The sequence below is a fragment of the Rhinolophus hipposideros genome (genome assembly GCF_964194185.1).
Source record: "Rhinolophus hipposideros genome assembly, chromosome: 25".
Lineage (NCBI taxonomy): Eukaryota > Metazoa > Chordata > Mammalia > Chiroptera > Rhinolophidae > Rhinolophus > Rhinolophus hipposideros.
This window is the reverse complement of record NC_138071.1, coordinates 30,185,492-30,209,231: the sequence shown is the minus strand read 5'-3', so window position 1 is coordinate 30,209,231 and position 23,740 is coordinate 30,185,492. Positions and strand designations below refer to the sequence as shown.

At 56.6% G+C, this 23,740-nt stretch overlaps 1 protein-coding gene across 5 annotated transcripts in view; it reads left to right on the top strand.

Annotated features, from left to right (window-relative positions):
- Positions 1–23,740, top strand: part of PTPRN2 (protein tyrosine phosphatase receptor type N2) — a 406,465-nt gene that overhangs the window by 186,445 nt on the left and 196,280 nt on the right. For all 5 annotated transcript variants that reach the window (XM_081038718.1, XM_081038717.1, XM_081038716.1 and 2 more), the window contains 2 exons: positions 2,848–2,934; positions 11,223–11,302. In XM_081038718.1, the coding sequence (XP_080894844.1) occupies positions 2,848–2,934; positions 11,223–11,302 (167 nt within the window). The remainder of the gene's footprint in view (positions 1–2,847; positions 2,935–11,222; positions 11,303–23,740) is intronic.

Here is a 23,740-nt window from a genome sequence, read left to right as displayed (position 1 = left end):
GTGAATTTAATTCCTCTCGTCTCCGTTCCCACTCCTAAGACGAGGTTCTCAGTGGCACCTTCCTACAGGTGTGTTGGGAGCAGTACGTGGGAGAGCTTGCAGTCTTAGCGTGCTGGAGAGCGTAAGGAAAGCATCCAGAGGTGGTGCTGCCTGGTCGTTCTGACCCTTAGTCGTTTTCACTAGTGTCGTTTTAAGAGTGGCATTCCACGGCGTCTTCGTCATTGAGCATACTCAGTTTTCCTCGCTGTTCATCCATTCTCTTACCCCAGCGATGAGCTTAGGGCACCGTGGAAATCGGTTGTGCTGCGTGTGGTGTTTGGAGCCGTCATGGGTGCTGTCACCTCTCACGCGAGCCTCCCACTGCATGAATGGCGCGGGTGATTCCTGTGCCCCTAGTTTGTGTACTCAGCAGACCCCTGGAAGCATCGTCCTTCCCAATTGTTAACCTGTGGTATTAACATGCTGCTGGGTTTCGGAATGGAGAAGCATTAGACAGGAGACACCGCCCGGCTGTCACCAGACAGCGGGGCCGACAGTGCGGCGCCCACAGCAGCCGTCAGTGCCCACATCTCCCCTCCCCTCGCAGGACCGGGCATCCAGGTACTCAGGGTGACAGCTGTCACCGACAGACTGATGACATTGCACATGCAGTCTCCATCCATTGATCTTTGGGATGAACTCCCCGCTTTCTAAAGAAGTTCAGACCATGAGATGACAGACGATGGCATGTATTTTAAAAATAAAATAGAAATAAGTGCATGCTCGTTTTGAGCCCAGTCAGCACCGTCTGTCTGCTGACTTACTGAACGGAACCACTGGAGTCGTGTGCCATTTGCCGCCTGCCTGCAGCCCTGACAGGAGGGGCGGGTGCCCTTGTGTGTTTGTGTCACCAGGGCCGTCTTACTGGGCGGCATGCAGGCCCCTAACTGTGCTCAGCGGCGAACGTCCTCACTCTCTTCAGTGCGGTTTTAAATAATCTTGTCCTGGGGGAAGCTCTTCCATTTGTGTATTGTGGTGGCGAAGGCATGTGGGTCGGGACCCAGGAGACAGCCTCTGGACTCCCCACCTCATTATGTTACCCCTTTGGTCAGACACGAGAATCTGGCCGCAGACCTTGCTGGGAAGCTGGGTGGTGCTCGGCTTGGGGCGAGAAGCCAGCTGCTCCAGGTTTCCCGCTTAAGGCTGCAGCAGCCAAGGGAAGGAAACTGGCTCAGGGGCCGGTAGTGAGGCCCCGTGTCTCAACCAGCAGAGGGCAGTGGCCAGTAAGCTGCCGCTTTTACTGACTCTGCCAGGCCTGCTGTCGGTCATCCCAAATCCTCTCTAGAACCTATCTGAGGTGAGAAAGGAGAGGACGGTGAAAAGCAGGTCGGACGGGGTCTGCAATCCAGGGCTGCCTTCCGTCCGTCCTTCTGACCAAGCAGCCCCTTCGGTGGGCTCTCCTCCCCAGCATGGGTGCCGAGTGGGGCCTCCTGCCTTCGTCCTGCTTGTGGCTTCCTCGGGTCTCACATGGTGGCTCACCCGCTAGTCCCGTCCGCACGCCTTACTCATGTGTCCCAGGCTGCGAGCCCTCCCCACACCCACCCAGCCACCGTGAGCCATTTGGGGCCCCCTTGCACCGCCGAGTCTCCATCCGTTCTTGGAGTCACAGCAATCCTGGGAGGCCATCAGAGCTCCATCTCCACTCTCCCACCCTCCGCTCACGAGGCATGCCGGCCAGAGCCCCTGAGACCTCCTGCCCCAGGGCCTCGGCACCTGCTCCTTACGTCTGTCCCTGTGTCCTGATGTCCTCTTTTGCAAGGACACTGGTGATGTGGGATCAGGCCCGGCCATAACAAGCTGGTCCTACACTCATCGCCTGTGGCCACCGTTTCCTCTCAAGGTCACATTCTGAGGTTCTCGGGTTAGGACTTTAGCAGTTTTGATTTTGGTGACACAGCTGAGCCCAGGACGGCACAGACTGTCTGCTGCCTGTGTTCCCACGGGGACATAAGCCCCATGAATGTGAGCCCCGGTCTCTGTTCACTGCTGCGTCTCCTCCGACAGCAGCGCCAGGCTCCGCGTGGGCACGGAGGGTGACTGCGTGGCCAGCTGGGGTGGAAGCCTGTGCTGGGCCACAGCTGTCCCATGAGGACGTCACCGAGTATTTCCCTGAAGGGGTGCTGACAGGATTTCACGGGCGACGCGTGATCGCAAGGCTGAGTGCAAGGCCTCAGGATTTGCAGCCTGACCCTCGAATCACACCGTTACTGCTGTTGCCTCCTTGTGTGGAGCTGGCCTTGCTGGGGGGTCACCTGGAGATGGCACCCGTTAATGAGTCACTGCTGGCGGGCCGTCCGTCCTCTCTGCTAACCCTCAGACTGATATTGCAATAGCCTCTCATTGGCATATAACTCATTTTAGAAATGAACCCGTTTAAAAATGAGTTTCCTTTGTACATTTGACTTCCCGTCCTGAGGTTTGGTTTCAGCGTCTGCTTCTCTCCATCTCCCGTTTCTCCGTTCTCATCCTGCCCTTCCCACCCTCTCACTTTATTACGATTTTTATTGAGGCAGAGACGAGCCATTGCTGCATCATGAGCCCATCACACGTCCTAACAATTCCATTTGCACTGAATTGTTTGTCTTATTGCTGGAAAATTCAGGTGATTCATCATGGCTGGAGAAGCACCTGGTCCCCATTGCCCCGGGAGCCGCTCACTGTGTGACAAGAATGCGGCGGCGGGCAGGCAGGCGGGGCGGCTCTCAGACCCCCTGGGCCGGGTGGGAGCTCGTGGGGACTGCGGCTTCTCAAGTCGTGATGACTTCCATTTGGTCACGTTGCCCCCTCCTATCTGCTCTCCTCCAACAGCCCCCTGAGCCCGCAGAAGGGGAAGGAGCTGACGGCGGCCGTCGCACGTCTCCTGCAGGTGCCGATGAGTGTCTTCGCAGACATCGAGTGAGTGTGGGCCGGGGTCTCTGGGTTTTCTTGTTGGCTCCCACCAGGCTCCATTTTGTAAATTGCTTTGCAAGGAAGAGGACTGTGTGCCTGTGGTTGGTGTTAATTATATCAGAGAGAAACTGTTCTGGAAAGAATGAAAGGAAAATTCCAGAGAGGTTTGGTACGTTACTTAAACACAGCTGAAATCCAAGTGTAATTATAAGAATTATAATCTGGAAGAGTGGTGCCCACTGAGGCCTTGGTTCCCAGCCCTGCTGCTCCTAGACTCACGGAGGCTCTAGAACAGGGGTGTCCAACTTTTTTCAACATTTTTCACCAAGGACCATATTCGGAAAAATACACAAACAGCCGGGCCACTCACTCGAGGTAATGTACGTATTGCTTCACCTGGTTTATTTAAGTAAAGTAAATATACTTTTGGAATTTGCTGCGGGTCAATTAAAAATGGATTGCAGGCCGCAGTTTGGACACCCCTGCTCTAGAAGTTTCCACAGCCTGTGCCGGCCCCACAGACGCACCAGAGCCTTAGGGACGCGTGTCAGCACTTACCATGAGCCTGCAGTGTAGGGCCTGCCCTGTCCCGGGGCCGGAGGGGCACTGGCCTGTGGCCGGCCCAGCGGGGCTGCCGTGACGTTTCTTGGAACGTGTACAGGGCACAGAGCACCAGCACTGCGTCAAGAAGACAAACGGAAACGCGTCGATGCAGGAGTGGGTGGGGGTTGCCAAGCTCAGGTGTGGATGGCTGGCCACGCGGAAGCCTACGGATGGCTGCACACATGACTCAGGACTAGACACGTGGGCTGAGCTGAGCCCCCGTCCACCAGGGCGTCCACTGTGGCGCAGCCCACAGACACTCACCTGTGCTTGATGCGGCAGGTGTGTATTCATCACTGCTGTGCCCTGGCCTGGTGCTGGGAGCTGGGCGTGGGCGTGAGGGACACTGTCCTGCCTCAATCTTACCACTGAATGTGCACGTGGCTTGTGTAGAGGGCCCTGGGGGCCGTGTGTGTGGGGAAGCACCTCACCGAGCCTGGGACCCAGAAGCTTCTGGAAGAGGAGAGGTAGGGACGGTGGCAGATGTCCCACAGTGCGGTTAGGGGCCTCTGGCAGGACACCCCAGTGCCCAGCATGGAGCGTAGGACACACTTCTAGAGCAGTGGGAATGAGACCCCACGGCCGGCCGAGAGCACGGTGACTCGGGAGCTGCCTGTGCTCACTTCACGTGGGTGTGCAAACCTGGTGTGCAAACCTGGAGCCCGGGGGGCTGTGCGGGTGGGCTGTGCCGAGCGGGGGCTGGGGGGGCGGGCAGTTCAGGAGCCTGGACTGGGCGCGCTCGGGAGATGGACGGGTGAGGCTGGCCTGGGTGCTGAGGCCCGAGTCTGCCGGATCCAGGTGCCAGGGACCAGGGGCCTGGTGTGAGGCGGGAGTGTGGGCAGAGGCGCCTGCCTGGGAGGTTAGGGCGAGGGCGGGACGGGTCACACCTGCAGGCTCCTTCACCACAATCGGAACAGACGTGGGGAGGGGCGTGTGGGGAGGGGGCGTGAGGGGGTGGGGGGCTGGCGGGAGCCCTCCGGGCCGACCTCTGCCCTTCCCATGCCATCGGGCCGGTGGGTGTTGCCACCGTCCTGCACTCAGGAGGGAGCTGCCCTGTGGCCAGGCAGGAAGCGGACATGCCTGTGCGCGTGGTCAGCGCCACCCCTGCAGACAGGAGGGAGAGTGGAATGCGCAGGGACTCGGCTGCTGCTCAGTCTCCCGGTTTTATCGGTGCTGCTGAAGGAAGGTGTGAGGTTTCTCTTTCTTGTCCAAGGTCGAGACCAGACTCAGGGCCCCGACACCACCGAACTCCTGCCATGTCCCTTGGGCTTCCCTGTCACCTCCTGTGGCCTTTCTCCCCTTCTTCCCCCATCAAGGTGACTGAGTGTTCACGAAATAACTATTCCTTCTCTCCAGCATCTCACCCAGACAAGTCCCACTGACCTTTAGGAGAGTCTCAGCAAAGTGGCGGACACTCCCCGCCAGGACACTGGATTTGAGGGGCTCCGGGTGGGCGGGGCCGTCAGACCGAGGGGCCCCGGGTGCAGGCTGATTTGGGCACAGAGCTGGCTTGCGCTCCTTCCCCCTGCCCTTTCCTCAGGTTGGCTCCTCACTCTTGCTGGGGTCCTTCCCATGCAGATCCATGTCTGAAGCCTGAGTAGGGGGACTTCCAGGGAGCACCTCCTGCCTCCGAGGGGTCGGTGGAGCTTGCCGGCTGTGCGGTGGCCAGAACAGAGCTTTTGTAAACATCACTTGCCAGTCTTCCCTGCTCAGAGAACTGGGGGCTTCCTACTTGTAAAGCTTGCAAAACGAGACCAGTGCCGTCTCGTTAAGCCTGTGGCAATCTGGTCCACAGCTCTCCTGTGAGACAAACACCTGCTGGGTCCTTCCCTGGTGGCTTGTCCTGGCCCCTGCTCTTACTCACATTGGTGTTTCACAGCTGCAGCCTGTCCGCGTGTGCGCGTATGTGTGTCAGCTTGCCCCCGACAGGCCGTACGTGTGTGTCCCAGGACCCAGCACACTGGGGCATCGCGCACTCGCTGGGTCGAGGCAGCCTCGGGGCGGGCACGGCTGCGTGGCCCGCTCGTGGCTCTGTCGTGCCTGCACAGTCTCGGGTGCACGTTGCCCTGGGAGAGGGGGCGGCCACCATGCAAGCCGGCACTTTCAGAGGTTGCGTTTTATGGAAGTACTAGTTATGCTTAATATGTTTTGTTAATGGTTATGTAGCTGTCAAGCAAATTCCATTACTTCTTATTACATCATTAGAGACCATTAAAACGGCATTAGCATGCTGATGTAATTATGCCAGCAGACGCAGGACGACCGCAGTTATGACTTTTTAATCCAATCGCGGCTGTCCGTGCCCTGCTGATGGATGCTCAGTCGGGTGGGCGGTGCTGGGGGAGCTGCCCCCCGGTGAGGCGGGACCGGCGTTGGCTCAGCCTGGACCTCAGCCCCACGCAGGCCTGGAGGAGCAGAGGGCGTCCGGGAGGACAGCCTAATTCTGCGATCAATCTTCATGTGTTCTCGTGATGCAAGAAGCACTTTAGTTCCCATCTGTGTGATTTACTGAATTGATGAAAATACAGAGTTCTTGTTTTCCAAGACAGTTACTGAAGAAGCGGCAGTGGGAATTCACAGCCCTGACACTTTTCATTAAGTCTTCTGTGCACAGCATGGGGGGCGGGGGGGCCAAGCTTAGCTCCGTCCTGTCACTGCCTCAGCAACGTTGAGGCCCCCTCCAGCCCTGCTCCTGTGCCCCTCACCATCCTCTACGTGTGAGAGAATCCATGGGACCTTGGAGGCTTCCAGACGCATGTTTCAGGTTCTTGGGGCAGAACTCTGATTGTTTGCCCCATCTTCTTCTCTCCCTGATTTATGAGGAAATTGAAGTAGCTGGAAGGCCTTTAACCCACTCGTTGGACCCCTCTGGTTGGCTTTGTAGCCCACATGATTACAAAGCCCTGGATAATTTGGTGTGCGTGCCAGGGCAGTGCAAATTAACAGTGGCAGAGGTTATGCTCAGGGTAAGTAAATGTGGCTCACAGCCAACAGGAGAGCCCGGTCAGCCGTGGTGGCTCTCCCACTTACTTGTCCGCTGTTGCAGGCTCTGGTGCACGGGGGCTGCTTTCACCTTGCTCCCACCTGAGTTCAGGATTTCCCCAGTGATGCCACCTCAGGAGGGCGGGGAAGCCTGCCTGTTGTTCAGGAGCCCTCTGTTTCTGGAGCAGGAGCACTGGATGTGCCCTATCCACACACTGCAAGATTGCCACGGTCCGACTGAGTGGCACATGTGTTTTCCTAGAAATACGGAGTTTCAAGGAAATGCTGCACTCTGTCAGAACTGCTTTGGCCTTGTCATGAGACTGAAGAGGACACAGCAGAAAGGAACCACTGTGTGTTCACAAATAATGATTCTGTTTGAGTGAGAGATGGCCATTTCTTATTTTAAATAAATCCAAGATGTTAGTATTTATTGATCGAGTTCCCTTTCCTACTGTGAAATGACATCACAGTTTGGGGGCTTAGCTTTCCGCAGAAAGCTCAGTTTGCCCTCCTATGAAACATGGAGGCCAGGGTATGGCATGGGCTGTGTCAGAAACTCAGTGCCTTGCTGTGTCTGCCTTCAAAGTCTGAATGTTTGCTTCTTCAGCGGGGGCCACATCTCCATCTCGCCCTGGGCCCCAGAGTTACGTAGCTGGTCCTGGGCTGACAGGGCCCTGCTGAAGGTCCTGGGAGCAGGCGGGGTGGGGGCAGGCCTGTCTGCACACCTGCCGCTGCAGCCCCATGGATCGCGACCAGGGCAGGCGTGAGCGTAGCGAGCAGCAGACGGCTGCGAGGGGCCGGCTGTGTCCGTGCAGGCATCAGTCCGCACTGCCAGCAATGCCGTTCTGACGTGCTAACTGCTCTGACGTCTGCTATGGCTCTCAGCCTCAAATAAGCAAGAATAGCCCACCGCGGGCCTGTGCATGGGGAAGCCCGGGACCACACACCCGAGCGGCCTCACGCTGCCACCTGTTTCTGGAATCTTCTTCCACTAGATGAGAGTGTCAGGTAGCAGGTGCCTGCTCCTCAGCCAATTCCCCACAGAATAGGTGGCCCAAAAATGTGGAGGGCCCACGGCTGGACGGTGCTGCGGGGACTCGCTACGCTCACGCCTGCCCTGGTCACGATCCATGCAGCTGCAGCAGCAGGTGTGCAGACAGGCCTGCCCCCACCCCGCCTGCTTGTTCATGGCTGGGTGACACGTCCTGCGTGCTCCGTGCTCGGTCCTGTCCTTAGTGATGGGTGCTGTGGCCTTGGAGGGCGGGCGCCAAATCATTTCTGTGCAAATCCGCATCCCTGTAAACAGAACAGAAGAGGAGGGTGGTCTGCACAGTGTGTTGCAGACACGTATGTGACGGCCACATAGTGGAAATTACAAAATCAGCAGAGGCCAACAGAGGGCTGAGGCATCTGTAAGCGTCCAGGGACCACTCACCAGCCGTGAGGCGGGATGGCATTCGTGTGGCAGTCATGGCAGCCTTCCTCCCACGCTGCCGTCCTGGAGATGGGCCAGCAAGACGGGAGGAGCAGCCTGTGAGGTTTCCCCCATGGAGCCTCTGGCTTTGTCTCCTGACGCTGTGGTCGGTGTGCCTATGCCACGCAGGTAGTATTTTCCCAGCACAGCAAGGTGGCCTCTGGTCCCCCGCTGGGCCGCGGGGCCCTCAGAAGGAACAGCTCTCACCGCAGGGCCTCAGGGCTCCCACAAATCCACTGTCCCGCCCACTGTTTGCAGACAACACCATGCTCAGAAGCACTGGTGTTCCTCGCAGTAGAAAGACAAATAGACTTCACATTAATTAGCTCCAAAGATCACAAAGCAAAAACGGGAAGAAAACGAGTCTCACGTTGCCCCCGCTGAGAACTGCCTTCTGTGGCGATTGTCTGGTCCCTTTTCAGGGTGGTGCTGCTGTGCTGGGTTGAGTCACCCCTTGGGGCACTCTTGCAAATGTTTTATCAACTTAACCCTCATTTAGTTGGCGGTCTGGCGCTCTGGGACTGGGTGCACGCGCTGCAGCCCCTGCCTGGGGCCCAGCTGTGCCCACCGAGAGGCTCGTCCTGGAGCATCTGCTTCCGGAAGCCCGCGGTGGACACTTTGCCTCTCGGGCCACTGGTGCTGGGCCGGCAGGACTGGCCGTGCTTTGTGAAAGGGCGGCAGGGCCTCTGAGTGCTGGGGACACGTGCGGAGCTTCCTAGGACGAGGTCTGTGGCCTCTGCTCAGCCTCTGCAAACCTGGCCTCAGTTCATCTTGTCTTGGGACACTGCTCGTCAGTCAGCAGTACCACCATCTGGGCATTGGCTTCACACAGCAACTGGCCGTGGGACAGCCAGGCCTCCAGGGCCAGGACACGCCTCCCCTGTTACAGCGGTGTAAACTGAGGCCAGGAGGCTAAAGGGCTTGACAGAACGGTGACACCTCGGTACAAAGACTTTCACGCCATCGCACGTTGAAACAGGAGCAGTGGGTGTTGGGACCGAGCGTGTCATGGTCACGTGGGCTGAGGCTGTGCGGTGGGTCGGGTTGCTCAACGCCCTGTGACCCTGAGAGACAGCACCTGCCTGGGTCAGGGCACGGCACGTCACCAGTGCAGGAGTCTGTGGGTGTCGATGACAGTGAAGCAGACATTTGGGAGTACTTCCCAAATACCAGGCACATTCTAAGGGTGTCACATGTGTCCCTAACTGGCAAGGTAGTGACACGCGGCATCCTGAAAGGAAGACCAGCCATCGTCCCTGCACTGGTCTCGGGTGTGGGGTGGCAGGCATTGGGCGGTCGTCCCCATGACACTGATGCGTGAGGGCCCTGCAGCTGACCGGCCAGGACTTGTGTGGTCGTGAGAGACAACTTTTGGCACCGAGGAAAGCTCTAAGCTCGGGGGATGTGGGTTAGAAAGTACATATCAACCTGAGGTCCTGTTGGTAAGAGCTGTCATTCGTGCTGTCCTGGTGGCTGGCGAGGGCTGCTCATGACTTTGAAGCCTTTCCCGGATTCCAGAAGACGGCTGTGCTCAGATCTCATCCACCCTGAGTGAGGCACCAGCGGGGGACATGGCGTGCCCTCAGAGAGTCCGCCGTCTGTAAAATAATTCCCGTGCCACTTAGCGCTAACTGTCAGGTGCTTGCTGGGCTTGCTGGAAGAGCTTAGCGACCTGGAGGGACTGCCATGGTCACAGTGCTTGTAGGGAGTCCGACCGAGTGGGGCTTTGAGAGAGTCCAGTTCTCGCAGTGAGGGGGGACAGCATGGTGGCAGGAAGGTCGACTGTGTGAACGCACAGAGACAGAAATGGCCGTCACTCCAGGCCCAGGAGAAGCCCAGGCCATTTGAACGGTAAGAGTAGGAGGGACGAGGTATGATGGCGTCACTTCCGACGCAAGGGCCTGCAGAGCCTACGTGGTGTGAGCAGAGTGAGGCGTGCAGCTCAGGGGTCAGCGAAGCAGCAGTCCCCAGGCAGGACACGAGGACACGGGAGGTGGCTGCCAGGACATGAGCTGGCAGGCAGTTTCAGCAGAACTCGGTGGCTTTGGGCAGAGAAGTCTCGGGAAGGAGCATGAGCGAGACCATCCTGCCGCACACACCAGACACTGGCAGCGGCCAAGCTCGAGCGGACGCTAAGCCGCCTCCACAGAACTGCCCCAGCAACGACGCTAGAATGCTCAGTGCGCAGCCTTACGGTGGCACCACGCTGCCCTCTCAGGGCCGTGAGCCAAAACTGCCGTGAGGACTCGGCCCGAGGCCGAGACCAAGCTGTCACGAGTAGGATGACCTCTGAATGCTCAAGAACTCTCGAGGTTCAAAGGAACAAGAGCAAGCAGCAGGAGCCTGGCCTCGGATGGGTGAGCCTTGGGAAGGAGAGGAGGCGAGAGACGCGATCAAAAGACATGGCCGAGTTTTGACGCGGTGACTTTTCCCCACTGCTGTGTCTGCTGCCTTGGAGACAGTCCAGAGTCAATGTCCCCAGCTGCCGTCTCCCACCTAAAGCCGGCCCTTTCCTCAGGCTGTGTCCTTTGGAGGAACTCTCCTGCAGACGGTGTGAAAGTCGGTCGTTCCGTCTGCAGCTGTGGTCTGTGGACGGGTCCAGCAGGTCCATGGACCCTGAGCTGCTGCTCCATTTGGAGCTGGCTGTGCGTGTAATACAGCTTTTAAAGTGCATGAGGTCTGCGGAAGAATCAGGCTGTTAGCGACGTGTTTTTCAGAGTCATGGTCAATGGAGTATTTAAAAAGCCTTGAAAATCTTGCTAACTCTTTCCTGGCACTTGTCTTACAGCAATGATTCTTAACAACTTTGATACGTTTTTAAACGGTTCCTGTTGAGACTTTAAAAACACCAGTCTCCTTCCTTTCCGCTTCTGATTCATTCTGCTCCCTTGGGAACCAAATATAAAATCTGTTTCCATAACAGTTTTTTCGTTTGCAAGAGTGTCTGCTCATTATTGTTGGGCTGTTGGGGTAGATTAGAATTTGTTATAACAGCTCCACCGTGTGTGTTTCAGAGCAAAGCTTGTCAACAGAATGACTGGGAAATGGGAACAGAGTCACATCGTCATGAACACGATCACACGTGGGGCGAGTGGTGGCCCTGGGTGCGTGTGTCCTGCGAGTGTGTCAGTGTTCACACGCTCGTTCTGTGAGTGTGTGGGCGCTGTGCACACACTTGCGGGAAGCGGCGCCGTGTGCTGAGCTGCTCTGAATGCCCTTCTGTCTCTTCCAGGGTTCTGGGGCCAGCAGTGACATTCAAAGTGAGCGCCAACGTCCACAACGTGACAACTGCAGATGTGGTGAAGGCAGCAGGTAAGGCGTTCCGGTGCAGCCACACATACACACACACACACACACACGTACACTCATGCATACATGCACGCACGCACACGCACACACATGCACACCCGCACACACACGCACACACACACACACACCTGCACACATGGGCACACACATGCACACACGTACTCATGCACACACACACATGCACACACACGCACACCCCACACACGTGCACACAAGCACACCCGCACACACGTGCACACGGTCACACATATGCACACACATGCACACCCGCACACACATACACACACACCTGCACACATGTGCACACACATGCACACACGCGCACACACGTACTCATGCACACACATGCACACACATGCATACACACACATGCACATGCACACACCTGCACACACATGCACACCACACATATACACCTGCGCACATGCGCACACACACGCACACGGTCACACACATGCACACACACATACTCATGCATGCACACACATGCACACACACACACACATACCCGCACACACGCGCACACGGTCACACATATTTACACACATGCACACACGCACACACACAGACACACAGCCCAGGCAGGGGGTTGAAAGGACAGTCCCCCTGGAACCCCAGAATTGGTGGGGAGACATTGAGGCAGTAATGGGGTCAGTTAACATGACGGGGCCTGGCTGTCACTGTGAAACGTGGCCAGGCTTCGGGTAGACGTTGGCCACACCGCTCTCTGTGAGGTCAGAAGGCTGGTGTGTGGGAGGCAGTGACCAGTGTCTGTGGAGACCGGTCTGGATGGAACAAACGCGGTTTCATGCCTGGATTTCCATGTTGTAGCAGGCCACAAGCATTGGGTTCACTTCTGTCCATCGCCCCCCAAGACAGCGCAGAGTGGAGGGCTCAGGACTGACGAGTGACTTGCTTGTAGCTTCACGTTTGATGCCCATCTCCCGGTCAGTCCCACTCACACATTGGGGACCTACTGAGTGGTCCTGGGTTCAGGACTGGCGTTTGTCACAGTGAAAACACAAAGCCCGACCAACTGGGGTCTCAGCAAACAGAAGTGCTGGAGACAGTTTGCGTTGTCCTCGGGCTCTAATGTCTGGCTTTGGCTGACTTAAAGCCTTTTGTAAAATGTCTGTGCAATCTTCGCACCTCGTGGGAAAGCGCAGTGAGCGTCAGAACTGTTTGGTGACTTGCAGTGCTTCGGCTCCTTCTCAGCATGTCGCCGCTGGTAGATGTGGCTGGATGTGCACTGACCGACAGCAGAGACCACACTTAGCTTTAGCCGGTGCCGTTCTTGCTGGAGGTATGAACGGGGTTTAGTGAAATTTACATCTCTCTTTCAAATGCAGAACGCAGCAAACTATTTTGTTCGGTGTAGGGACTGGAATATTTGGTTCTCGTTAACTGCGATATCACTTATTGAAACCCCCCACACCTTGTCTCTTTATCCGTTGCTGGTAAACAAGTGGAAAAGTAGTTGCTGTGCGCCATGAATGGGGAAACGATTGGGCTCTCTGTTTCATTGGATTTTACTAGCAGGGTATCTTGGTGCTCTTACTGACCCTTGTGTGCTGAGAGTGGTGATCTGGGGCCAAGTATTTTTGGTTAAAGAAGAATTCATGGCGAGATTGCTGTGTTCCAGAAACCTTACAGATCTAAGCTTCTTGGAGAGCGGCTTCCCTCAGGCCTCATTTCACTGTCATGTTTCTTCATGAGACGGAGCTCGGCGTCCTGGGAACAGAGGCCAGCACACGGCACTGTAGACGCCGCCCCCACGAGGTGTGATTCTATGTCAGGGGGCTCAGCCCTCATGTCCACTGCCCAGCTCCTCCACATAAGTGACCAGGAGTACGTAGGCCAAAAGAGTCACCAGCGTTTGTGCTGACACACTCACCGTTGTTCCACAACAGCCTGCTCACCCCGTACCTGGAGCAGAACTTTCAGAGCTGGTTTGCTAGAACTCAGGGTGCTGTGCGTGGACGAAAATGGGAGGAATCTCCTTATGCTTTTTAATCATGACAACATACTCACTGACAGTGGCCTTTCATCATTTTTATTGCTTTCCAGGGAAAATGAGGTCAGTTACTTGAAATCTCATTTCTCGGTCATTGTAGCTCTGTCCTAAAGTGTGGTTCCAGGGAGAAGTTCCCCGTGAAGTGCGTGTTTGAGTGACGTACCAGCGCCGTTCCGGGACCTGCAGGGGAGCATGCACGTTACCTGCCATCTGAGTGCGGGGCAGCGAGTTTTCTGCTTGTTGTATGAGTAAACAATTGCTAACATAGACAGTTAAAAGTGAGTCCCTTTAGTGTTTTGACTAATTTTACAATGTTATGAATGCGCCTGATGCTGCACAAGAAAAGCGTTATGAAAAGTAAGTTTGTCATTAGGACCTTAGCGTTGGGCAGGAGACAGTAGCCCTGTGCTGTGACCCTTGGCCCACATCTGCCCGGTGACAGTGTCTGGTGCCACAAAGAGAGGTGACCTCACTGAGCAGTGGCCACATGAGAGGTCAACTTACATGTTAACGAGGGAGAATTTTGAATCAAAAGGAGTCTTTTGGTGGCTTCTCACTCTAAAAGACGATGCGAGCTCTTACTCTGCTCTGCAGCTTAGCTGATGTCCCTGTGGGGCAGGGCCTGCTGGGACCGGCCGTGGGGGTGGCCCGTGCGTGTCACCAGCACACACCGAACAGAGCGTCCTGTGGAAATGCTGCGGGTGTCGTGTGTGGCCTGCCAGTCTGACTCTGCACGTGCTTCCCTCGGGCCTGAATAACAAACAGCACGCTGTCGTCACCTCTGTTGTCATTAGTGACACAGCCCTGCTGATGGAATGGGGGCGTTTCTTTGGCTAATTTCATACAAAATGATACAAAACGTAATGAACAGGCTGTACCACGTTGCTCCCCACCAAACACCACGGGGTGAGCTTGGTGACGCTGTGGCTGCTTCCCATTCTTCATCCCTTGTCCCACCAGGTGACTCTTTGCTGAGCACTCTGCCTAATTCATGAATTGGGTGTGAACGTGAAGAGGAAGTGGGCATGGCACCCGGAGGCATTTGCTGTGTTGCCAAGTACACAGAAATAACGGGTAGTTACCCTTAACCCCTGCAGCCGTGTCATCTAGTCAAACAGCGTGGGACAGAAAACCCCCCTTTTTCTCTTCGTTTCCTTGGTAGTTTGTTCTGAGGAAGTATATTTCTGCTCAATCTTTGCATTTCTCCTTTCGGAGAAGGTGTGGTTAATCATCCTTTAGCAACGTGATGGGGTATGGCATGGCATAATGCAATGTGGCACAATAAATGTTACGGAATGCTATGCGACATACATGCATTATATAATGTGATATGTCCCACGAAATAAATATTACACAATATATAAGTATTAACGTAGCATAGTATAATATGATACTGTGCGGTACAATGTAACAGTGTCGTACAAAGGAATGGACTGTGTCAGACTGTAGAGTATAATACAATTGATACACTGTAACACCCGTCAGGAAATGTCAAGTGTCCCGAAGAGGGACCAGGCAGGCATGGGAAGTGAGCAGCACAGGTCAGAGGCAGTGTCATTGGACGGGTGGTTGGACAAGGCCCCGGGGTGGGCTTGCAGGAGTCCCACTGGGCATGAGGGAGCAGCCGTGTGGAGCGGGGAAGGAGTACGGAGGGAGGGGCACATGCTTGGCACGTCCTGAAACACCAAGGAGGGCTGTGTGACTGGAGCCTGGTGTGTTTGTGGGGCGAGTGACCGGAGACCAGTCCCGCAGGTCTGGGAAGGACTTGGCCTCTTTCCCTCGGGGGGCGAGGAGCCTTGGAGGGTCGGAGCAGGAGGGCGAGCACCACAGGGCCCCTCTGGCTGCCGCACGGAGAACGCCCCATGGGCTCAGCGTGGAATGGGACGTGGCCTGGGCCGGCACTAGAGAATGCTGGCCCATGTGGGAGGAGGGTCTCACCCTGTGAGAGGGACCCGACCCTCCCCTGTCTTGCAGCCAGGGACCACGCAGCCACTGGGGTTGGAGATGGGATAAGCGCTGCCGCTGGTAAGGGTCCTCCAGGTCTGGAGCAGGCTGGCAAGAAGGAGGGAGGGCTGCGCTGCCCGAGAGCACGCTGATGGCTGCAGCTCAAGATTTGACGGCTGATGAGGAAAGGTGGGGCGCTGCGCCCACTGCTGCTTTCTAAACAGCCAGGTAATTACTGCTGGCATTTTGACAAGTGTTTGCTGGAGTAGAGGTCAGAGCTGTCAGTGCAGGAGATCTAAGCGCCTTGCCCAGCTACAGGATACTCCGGTAGCCGTGTTTTTGTAATTAGACTCGAAAGAGCCAGATTTCTTCCTGGCTTCACCTGGCACATAAGTGAGTGAGTGCTATGAAGTGATTCCACTTGTCACGGTCTGCAGGGTTACCCGTGTGGAAATACCCGACTGGCGTCCAGGGTGAGGGGAAGGTGGTGGGTAGAGTACAGGCTATGACACATGTCATTCCACATTCGCTGTTCCGCGTTATTTCCCACACAAAGGCGGCCTACGGATTAAAAATATCTTTTTCGGAGGAACACAGTCTTACTGGCAAGTGAGCAAGTGGGTGGGGACCCATCTGCCGTGGTGGCACATGCCCCCCTGACTGCGTCCGAGTCCAGAGTGAGGGGAGCAAGGGGGCCCTGAGGCCAGGACCTGCGTGTCCTCAGGCTGCCGCTCAGCGTCCACTGGGAACGTGGTCAGCTGTCAGCGTGCTCCATGCAGGAACCAGACCAGAGCACCCCTGTTCGGCCAGGATTTGGAGGAGTGAGTAAATATCCATAGACGTTCACTGAGACCCCTCGGTACTGAAACTATTAAAGGAAAGACCCAGACTGTCTACGGGCAGACCCAGTGCTTTGCGGGCGTCACGGCCGGGCCCAGGGCGTTCATGGCAGGACCTGCTGGAAAGCCAGTTGCTCTGTGCTCCCAGGACCCTCGCTTGCCTATCCCAGCACGCACACTGTGCTGTGGTTGTCTGGGTCCACGCCCCATCCTTCCTCCAGCTCGCCCAGGCTCCCACCTGCTGTCCGCTGTGAGTAGATAGGAACCCAGAGCCCTGCCTGGCCACCTGCTGCTTCTAGCTGGGCCCGGAAACCCCTGCTTGGCAGGTGAGCCTCCCTTCTGCCCTGACGGGCTGCAGCCGCTCTCAGCTGAATTGTGATCTGTGTGCTTTCTTACCTGCCCTGCAGGTAAAGCCCTTCCATATTACTCATTCTCGCACCATGCTGCCTGACATGCTAAATAAATTGTGCCAAGTCAGTCAGTGGGCTTCGTGCCTTTTGTGGAAGGTTGTCCAGTTCCAGCAAGCAGGCTCTGCGGGGGCACAGGCGTGTCTTGTGGGGCCCAGTGCGTGGATGTTGTCATTCATCCCCTTGTGTGGCTCCCTGGTACAGGATGAAGTGGGACAGACACGGGAGTCAGAGAGACGCTGACACCAGTCCTGGCCTGTGGGTCCTGTGTTCAGATTCCGTCTCAGGTGTGTGCTCCGCTGTGTCAGCTCCGAGCTGTGGGAATTTGGGAAGCGACTTAACTTGCAGTCCCTGTCGGTAGCTAAGGCAATGGCACCGACGTCCAGGGTCACTGTGATGATCACACGTGCACGTCAGACACAGCAACAGCCTAGCATGCTGCGTGCACTCAGCACGAGCCAGCACAGCCCTGCTTTGTCCCACGGCACCTCCTCCTGTCCCCTCGGAGCCGATGACTTAGAGGGAGGGCCAGTGGTACTGGGTCGCCGACAGCTCCAATAGCCACGCCAGGGAGCCCTTTCCCGAGAGCCCGTTCGGGCACCAGTGACTCACGTGGACTGTGTGCCGCCCGCTCACCTGCAAGGGGCATTGGATGGTGCCAGCCCTCCCCTCTCCCCACAGGGTGAGTGCTTTTGTCGTTTCTGTCAGTTCACGTTTGCTCCCACGGAGATCAGTGGTAGGTCCAGGACACACTGCGGCCCCGTTTCTACGCGCGCGAGATGCTTGAGCCCCGACAAGTCCAAGTTTGGAGTGAAGGGGCAGGTACTGGAAAGCGGAGAGGTGGGCTTGAAGGGCGGGGTTCTCTCAGCTCTGCGAACTAACGAGCAGCGTAATTTGTTCCACAAGATACAGCTGCTCCTTTACTCGTGTCACGTGCATTCAGCACCAGCCACTATTTCCGCTTGGGCCATGCGCACGCAGGTGCTACAGGTGGAAGCAGATACACAGGTCAGAGTAGGAAGAGCTGAGCAGGACGCTGCTGTGCGGGACGATAGGCTCCTGGGAGTTCAGCCCCGGAGGAGGATTTGGGGTGAGTGTGGTCAGGGATGGCCTGGCGGGCGGTGATGGAGGGGTCCTGGGACCACGCGGGGGGTGGGGTGCCTGGCCGTCCTGGGGCTTTCCTGTGCATGGGGTCAGGAACCACGGGAGCACGTGATCTGACTTTTGTGGGTTGGTGGGAGGGGGGCTCCCAGTGGGTGGGGCCAGCGGCGGGAGGGGCTTCCTTCCTGGTCTGGGACCTGCTGACCTGGGAATAAGAGGCTGTGGGCGCTCTCCGTCTGGGTGTAGTTAGAAGATGTACCTGACTCGACTGGTGCCTGTGGGGCGGTGGGATGTGGGCGCCGGGACGGGGAGGGTGTTTCCTTGTGGCACTTGGAATTAGGCCTCCCGGCGAGGGCCGTCAGATGTCGGATCTGTGGCTGCTGGCAGGCGCCCCTGCAGGCTCGTACCCGGGCGCTGGCGACGCCAGCTCAGCCTTGAGTTCATCTGTGGCCGTCGAGTCCCCTGAGAACCGGCTGCCCCCCCCAGGTCCCGCCCGCCTGCCCTCTGCACGCGGTGAGTCCTGCCCTGTGCCGGGAGCAGGGGGAGCAGCAGCTGCTGGGGCAGGGGCTTGGCAGTGAGGGCTGTCGGCGCCCGGCCCGGAGAGCCGTGACACGGCAGAAAGGAAATCGGAGGCTTCGACGTGGCTGTCCCGTTTCACGGGTGCCCTAAGTGAGGTGTCTCCACTCAAAAGTATGTTTGTAGCATTTTTATTTATGGGGAAATAAAAGCTTTGCCCCAACTCCACCACCCTTTCCCGCCACCCATCCCAATACTCCGCAGCCACCTGTGTTGAGAACAACTACTGTCACCAACAGCCACACAGACAGCTGTGCTGCCGGGCGTTGGGACAGGAGCGTCAGGACAGAAGGGAAGCGGGGCCTGTCTCCGCCTCTGGTTTAAGATTTTAATCCATAATGACCACTGATGTCCCCTGGGACCCCCCAAGTGCGCTGAGGGCGATGGGAAAGGACTGAGACTCTGCGAGGATTTTGTTCCTCTCTGGTCAGTGTGTGTGCGCGTGTGCGCCCACGTGTGCGTGTGGGTCTGTGTGTGCACAGTGGCCGTCGGTTAACGGCTGCCACATGTGACCACTGACCTTCGAGGAGGTGCCTAGACTGTCCCCTCCCTAAAAGTCCCTGGAAGTGCCTAACAAACTACAAACTCTGTCCCCACGTGTCCAGCTGGGAAGAGTCCGGAGGCTGCCACGCAGGTGGGGCCACGGGGGCTGAGTGTGAGTTAGGGTGACTCACATGCAGCCGTCTTCTCTGAACCCTGTTTTCTCTGTCACGAAGGCACCAGCACCCCTCCCCGGGAGGCAGCTGGGCCTGCCCCCTCCACCCCCAACTGGGGGCTGACCGTTGCTCGCTTGGGGCAGGTGTTCGGGCCAGAGAGACGTGCTGACTCAGGGCTTCTGCTGTTCGCACTGTGACGCTCCCGGGCTGTCCTGTGACCACCCTGGTTCTGGTTCCGAGTCTCACACCAGGGTGAGGGTGCTGACTGTGGAGCTGGCTCGCGGCTGCCTTGGGGACAGGGCAGCGTGCAGTGTCACTGGGCTCCGCGCTGCCTCTGGTGCCCACACGCTGTGTTCTTTGGCACCTCCTTCGGTTCAGGGGCCACTGTCATTTTGGATTGTGTCACTTCTCTTAAGCCATTAGTTCCCACTTTGCTTGTCATGAACTGCAGTGTCAGGCTCTTCCCATTATTAGTCGTTCACACTCAGATGGCTCGTGTGACGTCCGGCTCTGACGCCTGCACAGATGAATGGCCTGTCACTCAGGTTGTGTCATATCCTCCTGGCTTCTCACTGAGCAGTTTCAGGTGTGTCCGTGGCTGGCAGGTCGCGAGGAATAACCAGCTCAGTATGGAAGGAAGTCCCGTCAGGCTTCCTCTGGGTCCACAGCCAAATGCTTATCAGAACCCCCCAAATCGAGGCCCATTTGGCCGTCACTGTTTGCATTCTGGCACCAGTGGCCTTCTTGTCCCCTGAAGACTCGGCTTCGGGAGGGTTTGCTTAATGGACCACCTGCCTGTAGGATGCTGGCATGGAGGTGTGTGGCCTGTGGGAGACATTCGGCTGGAACACGAGCTGGACTGGCTCCTGTCGAGGGCGTGGGGCGCTGCCCTGCAGTCGTCCCGTTTCTCGGTGCTCTCCGTCGTTTGTGTACGTCAGTAAGGACAGAGGCGGGCGGGCAGCTGGGCTGGTTTTGTCCCTTTTCTGTGCTTGCGCTGCAGATGATTGTCGCTGGCCGCGGCTCAGCAGCAGAATGGGAGAACTCTAGTTGGTTTATCTCATACTGATGTCTGATTTATCCCGTGGATCTGAGGAGATGTCAGGCTGCTGCGAGACTGCGAAAGTAACAGCTTATAAAGACTGAGCTCAATAAAGTGTGCTCGTAAAGCAACTCAGGAAACAAGCATTTTTGTTCAAATAAAATACCTTGAAAAGTCCTCTTCACTCTTTTTGAGCTTTCCTTCTGGACAAGGCTGACACAGCGTCTTTTCCGTTCCATTCATCACCTTGGAAACCTTGCGGTTTCCCACGCATGTGAAGATGACGAATGTCACGCATCCGGCAGGTGTGGGGTAGGCACCTCAGGGAGAGCGGCTTCACCGCCTGCTGTGTGTCGGGCCCCCACCCTGCAGTCAGGTGGCTCATTTGGAACCAGGGCCTCTGCAGATGCGCCGGGTCCAGAGGGGGTCACACTGGCTTGGGGTGGGTCCGAATGCAGTGTGACTGGTGTCCCCATCAGGACAGGGAAATGCCGTGCAGGCCAACACTGGGGAAGTGTTGTCAGCAACACCAGGAGCGGAGGAGGCAGCGAGCACCTTCCAAAGTTTGGGGAAGGAGCTGATTCACCCACTCGGGCCCTCATCCCGCAGCACAGAGCCCAGCCCCGAGCTGCCGTGCGCTGGACGAGGGCGCAAACCCTCTCGGTCTCAGTCATCTTCCTGCCACGGTGACCACAGGCATCAGGCCGCTGTTTCATGTCTTCCCTTAAGAAACCTTGGCCCACGAACCATTAAAAGAGGAGCTTCCGTAACGGCTCAGAGGGTGCTAATGAAGTGACAGCTCTCAGTTTCATTCAGTGCTTCCAATAAAAAGCAAAGTGGGCCGATTTTAACTAAGGGTTATAAACTTCACTGGGAAATGGGACGAGCAGGAGAAGTGGATCGGGCAGAGTCCAGCTCCAACAGTACTTCGTTCTGTGGAGAAGTGACCCGAGAGCCGGCTGTTAGACACTAAATGTCCCCTAGATGACCCAAGGGACCCGTAAGGGGTTTGAATGTGGGAGGAATTCAGTTCTTTTGAACAAACAAACACAAGAGTGACTGTTACAAAAATGGTTTTTGCAGCAGTTTCTGGGTACCTCACGTGAGGATGAGTGAGCACCACTGTCCCCTGCCCTTGGGGTGCGGCACACGTTTACCCGTCCTCGTGCCTCTGTCTGGTGACGAGACCGACATCTTACCGCTCGCACAAGCGTGTCGGCTGTTAGGGTGTGATGGCTGTGATTTACGTGTGTCTGTTAAGGCGAGTCCCCTGAGTCTGGTGGGGGGAGGGCGACACCTGTTTAGGTTGGGACCGACGACGCACACGAAGGAGGGACGACGTTCCAGGCAGAGGGTCTGCGGCGGGCAGGACAGGGCAGGCGGGGCCACGCGGGCAGGGCTAGGCAGTGGTCTTCCCCACGCGGCCCTCTGACTGCTGGCCTCCATGGAGGTGAGAAACCAGGGAGGGGCATGGCCTGCAGGGCACAGAGCACCAAGCAGGAGGTGACAGGAAGGAGGTGACATCGCCGACAGAACCTGGTGGTGGGCTGGGCCGAGGGGGTGACAGTGAGGGAAAGTCAGAGCTCCCAGGCTCCCAGCTGTGTCAGCGTCGAGTCGGAGAAGGAGAAATAGATCTCCAGGTGGGTGAGAGGCAGGCAAGCCTGCAGTGTCTGCAGAAGAGTCTGGTTTGGGGGAGGTCGTGGTACCAGGGGGCATCCAGGGGGAGGCGTCAGGCCATTGGGGGGTACAGTCCAGCCCCATGGCCCCGCTCGCCGTGGGGTCTCTCTTGGTATTGGGTGCTGGAGAGCAAGACTGTTCTCCATGTCTTGCCCGGCGGCACATGAAAAGGCGTTCTGAACCGTCTGTCAGATAACTAACGCACCTCAGAAAATAGTGTTTGTTAGACGTGGATTTAGAGAGTTAGGTAGATGTGAGCTTGCCTCGGTCACCGAGTAAATGTCCCTTTCCTGTTCCATCTGCCTTTCTATCTGTCGGTTCCCTGGCAAAGGGTCCCTACCCCTCGAGGGGGTGAGCACCTTTGCGTGAGGAAATCCTGCCGACCCCTCACTGGACCTGGGCAGGTTCCTCCCTGGTTCTGAGGGCATGCACCCACATGTTTGCACAGGAAAAACCCCACGAGGGGTGCCCTGAGAGCAGCTGTCACACGGCTTGGCATGTGTGCCCCCTCAAGCGAACCTCAGGTCTGAAGACCCGCTTTCAACCAAATGCATCTGGAAAGGCGTCTTCTCTCTGGGGTTTAACTCTCTCTTCTGCAGTACCTTTCAACGTTATTTAAATGAACAGAAACATGTACGCAGCTTTCCGGAGCATGCCTGTTACATTTAAGTGGTTTTCTTTTACCACATTAAGCAAACTCGATTCCTTTAACAGTTTATAATAAAACACACTAGGAAAATAGTCATTTCTCTCATGAACTCCCCATATTGGATATAGAAAGCTGCAGTTGGTCCTGAGCATCTTTCTTCTGTTTTGAATAACCCCGTTTCCTCTTCTCGGCATCACTGTTTCCACACTAGTTACCACTGGGCTTCTGCAGCGAGGCCACCCAGCGTCAGTGGCACAGTGAGGGCAGGTGGCGGCACCTGTTACCCCGCAGGTTTGGCTGGAGGCCGTCTGACCCGCGGGCGCACCCGTCGTGAGTATGTTGGTTTCCAGCCCCTCAGTGGCCTCACGCAGGGACCACGCTGTGTGAGGTTCTGCCCAGGCGGTCACACCTCCCAGCCACAGAAGTTATTCTCTCACTGACTTTAGTGGGGGTTGAAAGGATCCCTCCCACCCCTGGCGATGGCAGTGGGGACAGCAGACCTTCCGTCTTCACAGGTTGTCAGTCAGGGGCTCAGAGTCAGCACCGCGGGTCAGACAGAGCTTGTGGCTGCGGGAAGCTTGTGAGGGGAGAGGAAAGGGTGCGGGGCAGAGTCAGGCCTGCGCGGGAAGCCACAGCCTCATTTCTGGGGAAATGTGGCCTGGGAGTGGACAGGTGCACACAAAAGGGCGACCTGGGGCCTGTGTGGCGGCCACTCTCTCCACGGAGATCCAGGGCACACCCCAGGATCTCACACGTGTGGCAAAGAAGTGACAACACCTGCCCCGTGAGGAAAGCCTAAATGCTTCCCCAGGAGTCGGGACATTTCTGGTGCTGGATGGCTGAACCCAAGTGCATATCGTTCCATTATTTTGTGAATTTCCCCCAAATCACCCACAAAAACCTGCTTTTAGAGGAATCCACGTAAGCCTTTCCATCTTTCTGTATCTTTCACAATCCGATTTCCATACACGGGTTTTTTGTTGTCTTGTGAAAGTCGAAACCCAGTGAACAAACGAATAGCACATCAGAGGCGGTCGCTTATGGTAAGAGACTCAGAGGACATTAGCACAGACTTCACAGAAAAATCCTCTGGTCGACGTCATCCCCCTGTTAATTTAATCCTGCTGTCGAAGATAATGCAATCTCTTTGAAACAGTCTGCACGTCAGTGCCCAGGGACCTTTTCTCGATCAGAGGGTGAATTTCCATCACCTGATGAGCTCATCAGATGTGACAGCTCGAATGCAGATGGGGAGTCTCCTGTCAATAGCTTCTCATCAGAGACAAAGAGAGCAACGTCTGTATTCATTCCGTCCCCTTATGCATGAGCGACACCAGCTCGTCTCCCCTCTACCTGGCGGTCACTGCAAATATAAACTCCAGCTTTTGTGTTAGGAGCTGGCTCGGCCTGCAGAGCTGTTTCCAGAGGCCTGGCAGCCTTGTCTGTTTAAGTTCAGTGTGTGTTTTGACATGTAAATTTACATGAGGCATATTTAATCAGTCACAATGATATGCTAATTGGATTCATCTGTGAACTGAA